Source organism: Peromyscus leucopus, chromosome 7 (assembly GCF_004664715.2).
Source record: "Peromyscus leucopus breed LL Stock chromosome 7, UCI_PerLeu_2.1, whole genome shotgun sequence".
Taxonomy (NCBI): Eukaryota; Metazoa; Chordata; class Mammalia; order Rodentia; family Cricetidae; genus Peromyscus; species Peromyscus leucopus.
The window spans coordinates 69,135,562-69,147,787 of NC_051069.1; the positions used below are offsets into that span (position 1 = coordinate 69,135,562).

Sequence of the window (12,226 nt, forward strand, 5' to 3'; positions counted from 1 at the left end):
GGTGTCAAAGCCCTAATCCCTGGTGTCACTGTTTTTAGAGATACAGTTTCAAGGAGGAAATTAAGACAGGTCAGAAAGGCAGGGTCCTAATCTGACCTCAAACAAAATGATTCCCAGCTCTCCCTCCATTTCCCTCCCTGTCTCTCTCCTTCAACTGAAGAAAGAACTCAGCAAAGAGGCAACCATCTTTAAGCAAGTCAAAAGAAGCTCCACCAAAACCCAATCGTTCTAAAATATTAATTTCAGATTTCCAGGCTGCAGAACTACAAGAAAATAAACAGCTGTTGTTTAACTCATCCAGTACAAAGCTATGATAATCCACACACACTAAGACATCCTTGAACCTCATCTAAGAATCCCTTTAGTCTCGAATTCCCCACATCTAATCTATCTGGAGCCTATATTACTCTATATCTTTGCCTTCTAGCCTCCAAAACTTAGACAAAATCTTTTTGTTTGGATGGATGGATGAATGGTTTCTTGGTGCTGGAATTTGAACTCAGTGTTGTAACTGGAGTTTTCCTGTGTCCACCTGGCTCCTACAGCTGCTCAGACCCAAGGAAACACACAGAGACTTATATAACTTATAAACTGTATGGCCGTGGCAGGCTTCTTGCTATCTAGTTCTTATATCTTAAATTAACCCATTTCTATAAATCTATACCTTGCCATGTGGCTCGTGGCTTACTGGTATCCTTACATCTTGCTTCTCATGGCTGGCAGTGTCTCCTGACTTCCACTTCTCAGAATTCTCTTCTCTCTTGTCCCGCCTATACTATACTTCCTGCCTGGCTACTGGCCAATCAGCATTTTATTTATCAATCAACCAGAGCAACACATTCACAGCATACAGAAAGACAACCCCAGCACAGTGTTTGCTGCATGTTCAACATGTGTCCGACTGCTGAGTGGTACCCCAGCCCAAAGTCCTCACACTGTCAGTTGTTCCTGTCCTTTTGGAGAAGAATTTTATCTAACCAGGATGGAAAGTAAGTGATAGAAGTGGTAACTACTTGATGGCATACCCTCAGTACTCCCAATAGCCCTCCATAATAACCCAAATCCAGGGCTAGAGAGATAGCTCAGAGGTTAAGATCACTGGGCTGCTCTTCCAAAGGTTCTGAGTTCAATTCCCAACAACCACATGGTGGCTCACAACCATTTGTAATGAGATCTGGTGCCCTCTTCTGGCCTGCAGGGATGCGTGCAGGCAGAACACTGTATACATAATAAATAAATAAATCTTTAAAAACAAACAAACAAAACAAAAACAAAAAACGAATCCTTGCTTCTAAAACCCAAATGACAGCTACTGACTTTTCTCTAATGGAGGAGCTTTCCTTTTAGTCAGTGGTTGCTCTTGATTGGCTGTTAAAATGGAACAGGTAACAGAAATCACCAGGTTAAAAGACTCAGTTACTACTGCTCTCCAGTACTTTTATGACAGAACATAGGCAAATAATAATGTCATTGCTAGTTTATGACACCACTGAGAGGCAGTGAACCTCAAGTGAAGGATTATCTCCAACAGACTGTCCTGTGGGCATGGCAGTTAGGCATTTACTTGATAGCTAATGGATGTTGGAGAACCTAGTCCATTATGGGCAATACCATTCCTAGGCAGATAGGCTTGGGGGTATATAAAAAAGCATGCTGAGTATGCCAGAAGAAATAAACCAGCATGTGATATTCTTCAGTGACCCCTGCTTAAGTTTCTGCCTCCAGATTCCTGCCTTGAGCTCCTGCCCCAGCATATTAGAAATGACAAGACCATTGGATGACCACCAAAGACAGCAATAGGTATGGAGTAGAGCTGACATGACCCTACCAGACAAGCTTCATGTGGTGGGGATGGCAGAGCTGGAGAGTTGGGACTTCTCAGCCCTTTGGAGCCCAGAATATCATGAGTGAATCCCAGATATCTGACATTAAGTTTTCACTCTTCTGGATTGTGGTTTTGCTTTGATTTGATTGTGATTGTACCCTGGCTCTTCCCTCTTGGAAGAGGAAAGTATGTAATTTATTTTGGATTTTCCAGGAGCCCACAGTCAAGAGACTGAATTTTAAAAGAGACCTTGAATTTTTTTCCCTTTTTTTTTTTTGTCAAATTGAATATTTAAAGTAACCTAAAGAATATTTATAAGATTTAAGTAAGTATGATTGGTCTTAAACCTATAATTCAAAAGAGGCAAGACAAAGTACATTTTATTCTGTATGGATAGTGTACAAAATATCACTACTTCCCTTGACAAATAGTATCATCTCTAAAATCCATTTTGATGAACATTGACTATTTAAACATTATGTAATACAATGTACATGGACTGGGTAGAAGTGAATACAAGTGTGGATTCTTCAGATTTTTGGTGGTCTAAGAGTAGACCATTATTAATATAAAATGTTTGGACTTCTTTTTAAATTCAAACTCATCCTGTGTGTTCTTTACTGAGGGGTCTTAGAGTTGGAAAGGCAATGACGTTATCACCAAAGAACTTTCTGGCACGACCTTGCTGTCTGCTAGCCATGTGACAGCAGAGGTTACTGCAGCTTCAGCCCCGTGAATCCAAAGGCAGCCTTTCAAAGTGAGACTTGATCTAATACGACTGACTGAGAAGTTTTAGCTTCATATGAGACGTTACGTTGTGAAGGGACATTTTTCTCAGGACTACTCATCCAAACCTCCATGACTGAAGAATGTATTCCCATTCCTTCAATGTCTGAAACGGCTTCTTTTGGGTTAGTATTAATATCCCGTGCTCCACCTGCTCCACCATCAGCCAGAGTAAGCAAACACATTATTTCCTTGGGTCAACAGCCCATCTTGAAGTTGATCGTTTTTTGTGTCATGGCTTATGTCAATTGAACTGTGTAATCCATAACACTGAGCATCTTCTACTCTGCTTTCAGGAATATTTGAAAACAGTGTCTTATGCACATGCTCACTTGTTTTTTTTTTTTTTTTTTTTTTTTCACTCTGAGGACCAGCATTCTCCAGAGGCATCCTTTGTATTACAAGGTCCTTTTATCCCTGCTCCCAGACACAGCTTCGCTAGCAGACTCAGGAGTCCCCAGTCTTTGAGAATGATATTCACAAGAAACTGCTGAGGAAGATTTCAGGGGATGCTCAGCTCTGAAAGATCCTGTGTCAAACATTTTGTTATCATTGCTGTGGAGGCCCTGCTGTATGTCCACAGCCACTGCTTCCGCCTGTTCCTCCTGCTCAAGCCCTCCTTCATTGTATTTTTATGACAGGATGATATGACAGGATGACAGGCAGTCTTCTGGCTGGGGTTCTCCCACCACCAGCCTGTGTGGGATGGTCATTAGACTTCTCAACTCTTAATTCCTTTTCTTTCTTAAAAACTGCTGTTCCTAAGCCAGAAATGTGGCTCTCTCCTTTAATCCCAGCACACAGGCCAGAGGCAGGCAAATGGCTATGAGTTCAAAGCCAGCGTAGTTCACATAGTGACTTCTAGGCTAGTCTTCCAGGTGACAATGAGATCTGTTTCAAAGTCAAACAAACAAACAACAACACTACCACCATCACCACCATCACCACCATCACCACCATCACCACACACACCACCACCACCACCACCACCACCATCACCACCACCACCAAACCAAATCAAACAACAAAGCCCACCCCCAAACTGTATCCCCAGCAGTTTTCTTGGTCAGTAGGACACTAATTGTAGGTGGTAAGTCTTCTGATCAAGTATAAGCTCTATGAAGTCAATGTCCGACCAACTTTCCAAGTCACCTCTCTCTCCCTCCTCCACACATTTGGAGGAATGAAATGTTCCTTTATTCAGAAGGTCAGAAATTGAAAGCAGAAAAAATTATGTTTCACACCCAACTCTGGCAGTTATCTGCTGGAAAGGGAACTTGGTGGAAGGAAGTTAATCTACTTCCCCATTTGCCAGTAGAGACAAGAATCAACAGTACAGTTTCATAAGAAGTAAACAAGGTGGTGTATGTGTCTATCTTACTAGAAAGGATGATAACGCTAGCCTTTAGTCATGTGCTAAGCTCAGAGAAGAGGGCTCGGATGTTTTCTAACGTAAAACATCCTAGTGATGCCAAAACACAGAGCAAGTTCTCAGGCACTGTAGGTCTTGACTGTGGCTGGAGAGATGGCTCAGCAGTTAAGAGTACTTGTTGCTCTTGCAGAGGACCCTGGTTTGATTCTCATCACCCAAAGGGGGCTTTTGATCGCCTGTAACTCCACTTTCATGGAATCTGACATTCTCTTCTGGCCTCTGTGAACACTGTATGCATGTGATGTACAGATATATATAGACAAACATTCATACACATAAAATAACATAAATCTTTAATTTTTTTAAATTCTAAAGAAACTGTAGGTTTTGAGAGGTCATTTCCTACTTGAGCAACTAGGGTAGCACAGACTACTTCACATGATTTAAAGGGGCTTCTCCTCCACTCAGGTCCAAACCTCTCCACTGCACAGGTAAAAGAGTTTCTCTTGAGATGCTGATTTGTACCGTTTTTCAAAACAATGAACATGGACTTGGAAGCTTTGCTGCAGTATTATATGATGATGTCATTATTTATGTTGTTCCCAGATGAGCCTGTAAAATCCAAAAGCTTTACAACCTGCAAATAGATTTAGACAGCACACACGCACTTGGTTTTGATGTAACTGTGTTCTAGTCTGACAGTCTTGGAGCAGCCCTAGCGAAGCTTAAGATTGCAATCACAAGACATGCAGCTCAGACAGAGGATAAAGTCCAAACTCTGGAGGTGATCTCATCTGCTCAGAACTATGCCTTCAAAGATCAAGGCCAATAGAAACATGGGCCAAACTGAATATAGTATGTTACTTAAGCAAGGAAGCCGCTTTTATCCATTAAACTTACCTTAACTCATCTTTATCTTAATTAATGCAGCAAGATCCTTTCATCTTTATTACTAAAAATTCCAAATTAAACCACTACCTTTTTCATGCTGTTTTTTCTTTCCAAGTTGGGACTCTATGTGTAGAGGTAAATATGCAGTGTATGGTGGTAATAAACTATGGCCAATCTGTTAACATAATAAAGAAAACACAGAACAACACAATGTCCATTTATGGTAATTTGTGCAGCTCTTGTACCATATGAATTGAACAGTCCTTGAAAGGTGAAAAATACTTTCTGCATATACTGTCTTTACATTCAGGGGATAATAGCAAGGGTTAGTTTAGGCTTTATTTAGCTCTCCCATGAACACCCTCAGCTTCACCACATAGTCACCCCCAGTAAAATGCACCCTAAGTAAAATACTGTAGATGCAGTTCAAAATCAGCTTCAAAACTAGTTCCAGGGTTAGTCTATCAATAGACTGCTCTAGGAAAGATACTGTCTTGATAGTCCTAAGATACCACTATAATGATAATATCTCTCTTCATATTTTCCTACAACCTCAATTCTGCCTTTTAAGATTCTTCAATAGAATTTGAACACAAGAACCTGAGGGATAAGGGAAACCCGTCCCCCTCCTCAAGAGACCAAGCCATTATTGCATAACGTACTAATTTACATGAATCCAGCCTCATACCATTAAGGGAACTTTTAGAAGCTTTGGACAACATCCAAAGCCTAGGGTTTCTGTGTTCACTAAATGTTTGGATATGGACTGTTACCAATACCTGGTATTAATCCTGTATTCCTGGTTCCCTTTTTATTAACTTAAACTACTTTCCAGAAAAAAAAGGGAGAATTCCTGGTGGAGAAGGACAAGTATAGAGAGTGGAGTTTAAATAATGCAGGTGACAGGAGTGTCCCTGCTTATGTGTGTGTGTGTGTGTGTGGCGGGGGGAGCTGGCACCTTACCCATCCACTGCATTCAAAGTCCCAGCGGAACAACCTTAGTGAACAAGGACATAGCCATTGGGACCTGAAGTATCACTTTCCTCCTTGCACAGCTCCGAGTAGACAGAGAGGCATCTGAAGGATGCCTCCTTGGCTGTGTGTTTTTTTTTCTTTTCTTTTATATATATATTTCCTTTTATTTTATTTTACAATACCATTCAGTTTTACATATCAGTCACGGGTTCCCCTGTTCTCCCCACTCCCATCACCTCCCCTTACCCCCAGCGCACCCCCCATTCCCACCTCCTCCAGGGCAAAGCCTCCCCCGAGGACTGAGATCAACCTGGTAGACTCAGTCCAGGCAGGTCCAGTCCCCTCCTCCCAGACTGAGCCAAGTTTCCCTGCATAAGCTCCAGGTTTCAAACAGCCAACTCATGCAATGAGCACAGGACTCAGACCCACTGCCTAGTTGCCTCCCAAACAGATCAAGCCTATCAACTGTCTCACCTATTCAGAGGGCCTGATCCAGCTGGGGGCCCCTCTGGCTGCGTGTTTATTACTAACAAAAAGGCTTTTGGGGAGGAAGAAAAGGGAAAGCAAGCAAAGATACAAACAAAAGACTTGGCATGGTCGATTAGGACTCCAGCTTATGGTCAGAAATGTGGCTTTCCAGGAGGGAGAGAGACAAGGGTACCAGAACAGGAAGGAAGAAGAGGGAGGCTGGGGAGCCAGGAGGGTGATGCTAGGGAGTCAGGAGAGGGAGGATGAAAACTTGGAGAGAAACAGGTTGAAGAACAAGGAGAGGGAGTCCAGAGACAGGGAGAAAAAGGCTTCGGAGCCAGGAGAGAGAGGTTGGGGAACCCAGAGAGGCAGGGCTACAGCATGGGCAACCTGCCAGCTCCCAGAAGATGTAAACACAACTGCTCACTTCAAGAGGATTGACCCAGAGTATTTTAGCCACATGGTTTCCAAACCTCCTCAAGTCTCCACTGCCAGAGAGCCAGCCACACTTCAAATGTGAGAGGAATTCAGAGTGCTAGTCTAAGTCATCAGGAACATGTTGGGGTATTTAGGAAGGTACAGGTGCACGGTGGCCCAGTCAGTAAAGAAGTATAGATAAAAGCAAACTTAAATCCCCTGTGAGTTATTCCCTAACGTGAAAGCTGGGTGACATTTCCCTGTGATGTCAGCTGATGACAGTATGGAGGGTTTGCTACGATTTCCAAACTTGCCCGACTCCTTATACTGTATACATGTAGTACTTTGCTCAGGAAAGGTGACCCTTCATTAAACAGCCCCACAAGATGGGGAGGATAAGAATTGTCCTTCTGGGGTTGACCAGATGGTGAATAAACCAATCAGATACTGTAGACTGAACATGAAAGGGCACTCCATCCTGTGCTAGTTTCCCAGTTACTCTCACAGCACAGAAAGTAACCAAGCAGAGAAGAAAAGAGCAGAGGCAGTCCTTCCCCCCACACAGCCAGATTAAACCGACTCTGAGTGAACTGGCACCACTTTGGGCAGTCAGCTTTAACAGAGAAATCACAGGAAGGATGGACAGACAGCTGGTTCTAAACAGTTTACAAAGTGTTCAAAAATAATTCATACCAGTGCTTTAAAATTATCTGAACTGCTCCATTTTGGATATTTTATGTTATGTATTTCTGTGGTATCCTAGATCACATCCTGGGTTTTGTATTTTGTTGGGCCAGTGTTCTCCCATAGATTCCCCTACCCACCTACTACCTCTATCATTATATCACATGTACATATCCATCAATTTCAGATTTTTTTTGAGACAAGGTTTCTCTGTGTAGCTTTGTACCTTTCCTGGAACTCACTCTGTAGCCCAGGTTGGCCTTGAACTCACAGAGATCTGCTTGCCTCTGCTTCCCGAATGCTGGGGTTAAAGGCTTGAGCCACCAACACCCGGCTCCAATTTCAGATATTTTTAAAAAGTTAGCATAGTACAAGTTGCTATGTTTTTCCTGACAGTACTCCTACATAAAGTATCTAACCAGACAACTGTTGTAGGTACATGGACTTATATTGTGTTTAGAACCTGGTTTGTGATATCTGTTTGTTCTGGTTTGGATTTTTTAACCATGTATATGAGTGTTTTGTTTGCACGTATGTATATATGTAACTGTGGAGTACACATCGTGTTCAGTGCCTGTGGAGGTCAGAAAAGGGCATAGGAAGCCCTGAAAATGTAGTTACAGATGGTTCTGAGCCAACATGTGGGTGCTGGGAACTGAACTAGGGTCCCCTGAAAGAGCAGTAAATGCTTTTAATCTTTGAACCTTCTCTCCAGCCCCTAGGTTTTTAAGGTAGTATCTCAGGTAGCCCTGGGGTGTCCTCTAATTCACTATGTAGCCAAGGCTAGCCTTGCATTCCTGATCCTCCTGCCTCTACCTCCCAAATGCTGGGAGGCTGGGGAGCTGGGAGAGGGAGGCCTGATTGCCCTGGCAGGGGTTCCCATCAGTCATGTTCTGGACACACCGGACTTTTTTCACTGGGTCTGTAGTTTAAGACTAGATAGTTCACAGAGACTGAGGGTAGGGGCTTTTTCTCTCTGGTTACTCAGAAATGCCAAACCAGCTCAGCTGTTTAAACATGAAGCCAGCCAGCCTTGCCTTTTTGCAGTTTAAAAGAAACACAAAGATTCTGTAAATTAGGGATATAGGGCATAAAACTTCATTGCTTTTCTTTCATTTCTCCCTCCCCAGGGGAAGTACTACACCCAGTAAGAGGTAATATTACCAATTACATATTTAAAAAATCTTTATAAATGCAACCTGTTCTGTATCATTTATTGGCTTTGTTTTTTGCGGCAAGGTTTCATGTAGCACAGCCTGACTTGGAACTTGTTATGTTGCTGAGGCTGGCCCTGATTCTGCTGCCTCTACCTTCCAAAGGCTGGGGTTACAGGTGGTTCAAAGTCAGTGGTTTCAAACACTGTAGAAGGCAAAGAGGTAACACTTTGGCTAAAGGACAGGAGAAAAATAATTTAAAAGAGTGAGTCCAACTGCTACATAGAAAGCTTTACAACTTGGGGGATAGGAGGGTGTCTCTGCTTCCTGTTTGCATGTCTCTGGTTTGCAGAAACAGTGCTACAAGAACATATGTGTAGAGTCAACACTAGGAGCCCAGGAGGCCCTGAATGAGTGAAGTCTGTAGGGAATGTGTGTCATTGACATGGGGAGAGCCATGTCGAGGACTCCAATGCCTCAGCCCCAGAGGAGTGGCAGAGGCATGACAAAGCCTTCCTTCTGGGCAGTGTCAACCATTCACCAATTTGTACAAAAACGAGCAAGTGCAGCTTCCTCCTCCTGGACGTCTACAGCATGAAGCCAGCTGTCCACAGAGAACTACAAGGACTAGCCCACCCTCCCCCTGTGCAGTGCATAATGAACATGCTAAGGTTCCAGGCTGTGGCTGTAGTAGGTACTATTCCATCAGCGTGCACACACCGCACCTAATCGGTTTTTCTGTACGTGTGTCTGTGTGTCTGTCATATTCCATCAGAGTGCACACACCCCACCTAATCCATTTTTTCTCTACATGTGTCTCTGTGTCTGTCATTTTTTCATTCCCTCACCTCCCCTAAATCAGGACTCCAGGACCCAAGTCCGGTGGGTCACGGTAGAACACACTTGGTGTTCGTTTGGGTTCTTGAAGTTTGAAAGTGTGCAGCCTAGGGCTGGAGAGATGGCTCAGTGGTTAAGAGCAATTGTTGCTCTTGTAGAGGATGAGGGTTTGGTTTCCAGCACCCACGTGGCAGCTCACAATCACGGGCAACTCCAGTTCCAAGGGTTCTGAGGCCCGCTTCTGACTTCCGCTGGGCTCCAAGCATGCATGTGGTACCCACATATACATGTAGGCAAAACACCCATACCCATACAGTTAAAAAAAGTTAAAAATGTAGTAATTTATAGACAACCAATATTAAGATTTTCTACACTGGTATTAATGAGGAAGTTTCACTTATAATTAATGGTAAGAATGTACCTTTCTGAAAAATTGGTTTTCAACCCCAAAGAGAAAATTTGCATTATTTCAGTAATGTAACTTTTTTCAATTCACATCATAGTCAATGTGTAAGAAGGCTTTCAAATGGTGGGGCTTCACTGATCAAACTCATATACAACCCCCCTACTTTTCTTTCCAGATTTATGGTTTTCAGGCTCTTAACATCCTGGTGAGACTATTGCATAGTATTTATGTGCACCCCAATCACAGTCACATGATAATCTCAGATAAGTCTCCCCTATGTCTCGAGCATCCTACCCCCATAACAGACCATTTAGAAACCAGAATAAGACCCTGGGCACCTGTCTATAGTGTCACATGATCATCTCAGTAAATGCAGAAAAAGCCTTTGACAAAATCCAACATGTCTTCACGATGAAGGTCGTAGAGCAGTGGTTCTCAACCTCTCTAATGATGTGGACCCTTTAATACACTTCCTCGTGTTGTGGTGACCCCCTCCCCATAAAAGTATTTCGTTGCTACTTCATAACTGTAATTTTGCTACTGTTATGAATTTGGAATGTAAATATCTGATAAGCAGAATATGTGATATGTGACCCCTGTGGGGGCTGTGATCCACATGTTGAGAACGGCTGCCTTGGAGAGTGTCAGGCTAGAGTGAGCATACAACAACATAGTAAAAGCTCTATGTGAGAAACCCACAGTCCACATCATCATAAATGGAGCAAAACTTGAAGCAATCCTTCTGACGTCAGGAACGAGACAGGGCTGGCCACTCTCCCACTCCTTTTCCATATTGTGTATGACTTCTTTTCCTATGTGGATCCCTTTCAGTTCCTTCTCTTGCCTTATTGCTCCAGCTAGTGCTTTGAGCCTGGCCTCTCCTGTGGGCCATGCAGGAAATGGCGGGGACCCAGATGTGGCCGGTGTGGTGTCTGTGTGCAAGTTACCTCTCTCGCTCCTGCTCCAGCAGGTTGGTGAAGTCGTCGCTCTTGTTCATGTAGTCAGTGTGCTTGTGTTTCTCGTTCTCCAGCTCGTACACGGTACGCCTGTGACACTTCTCGGCCAGCAGCAGCTGCTCCAGCATGCGGCGGTAAGTCTCCTTCTGCTTTTCCTCCAGTCTGTCCAGCTGAGTGAGCAAAACCAGGAAAGAGCTTAACGTCCGACTTCATCTGCAGCGACTGTACATTGTGACACTGGCCTAGGGGCATATGACCTCACTGAGATGTGCCACCATCTTCTGGGATTTTTTCAATGCCAACGGGCTTTACAAACTAACCGTAATAACCCTAACACTTTTGGTTTGAGACTTAATCTTGTTATGCAGCCCAGACTGGCCTCCTGTGTGCTGGAATTACAGGCTTGTACTGTCATATCCAGTACACAATGCTACAATTTACCTGCTGGCCTTCTGGGGCAGACTCCCTGAGTTTTAGGAGATTACATTATTTCACAGAAAGTGGATAAAATCTTCCTAATCTCAGAAAAGTTAAGATCTCACCATGTACATGTACCAGACTTCTCTTCTGGGCAGTAGTAATTATCACTGTCATAATATAGGGCTTGTAATTACCTAAATTTCTAGGGGAAATATAGGAAGGGTCCACACTCCTATTTTTTCAAGACATGCTAAATGTAGGGAGGCTTTTTAGAACACTTAAAAGAGTATACTTCTCTGCATGAGGTCTTATAAATCTTACAGAGGGCTGCTGCATCTCTGTGGCCAGAGTTATCCTACTTCATGAAACCATGGCTTCGTCAGCTCTTTAGTTCTGACTATGCCGTCGACTGTCTGCACAAAGTATGTGCTTAGTAAATGCCTCTTCAAGGGGACGGAATCTTACAATATCGGCACTTCCTCTCCTACCCATTACTCTTTCTCTCAAACTCCAGCACGGCTTTGATCTGGCACAGCTGAGATGAGCTCCCTCACTGTGGGGCTGTGCATGTGGGACTGGACAGCAGCACCCCTGCCTCTCCGCTCCCATGCAGCCAGGGATGTTAGCAGCATCTTTCTGACCAGATGCCACCAGCACCATACCCATCTATGCCGAGCAAATGCTTTGACACTGCCGTGTTTTCTGGAAAAAGAAATCCTCAACTTCTCACCGTCTTATCTGAACTCAGTATTTCCAGGTGGAACAGACATATTGAAATCTGTTCTCAATCCCACTAACAACTCCCTGACGCTTCTGGGGAGCAGAGCTGTGCAGAGTACCAGCATTTGAGCTGTTTTCTAGATTTCTGCTTGCCGTTTAGTTTCAGGAAGCTTGCTCTATGGTTCTCCTTACAGATGCGTGATGCATTCATGGGGACCCAAAGTAAAAGGAAGGTTATTTCACCTTCTCGTCTTCTTCTCTTTGCTTTGGAGCAGATAGCAGATGGAAACTGGTTGAAAAACCTATACTAACTGG

General features: G+C 43.6%; 1 protein-coding gene and 1 long non-coding RNA gene across 4 annotated transcripts in view; one reads left to right on the forward strand and one right to left on the reverse strand.

Annotated features, from left to right (window-relative positions):
* Filip1 (filamin A interacting protein 1) overlaps positions 1 to 12,226 on the reverse strand; it is a 166,728-nt gene that overhangs the window by 36,074 nt on the left and 118,428 nt on the right. For all 3 annotated transcript variants that reach the window (XM_028879851.2, XM_028879852.2, XM_028879849.2), the window contains exon 4: positions 10,763 to 10,941. In XM_028879851.2, the coding sequence (XP_028735684.1) occupies positions 10,763 to 10,941 (179 nt within the window). The remainder of the gene's footprint in view (positions 1 to 10,762; positions 10,942 to 12,226) is intronic.
* Positions 1,524 to 11,105, forward strand: LOC119088353. Its single transcript, XR_005092010.1, has 2 exons — positions 1,524 to 1,800; positions 10,846 to 11,105. It is a non-coding gene; the product is annotated as an uncharacterized LOC119088353 (long non-coding RNA).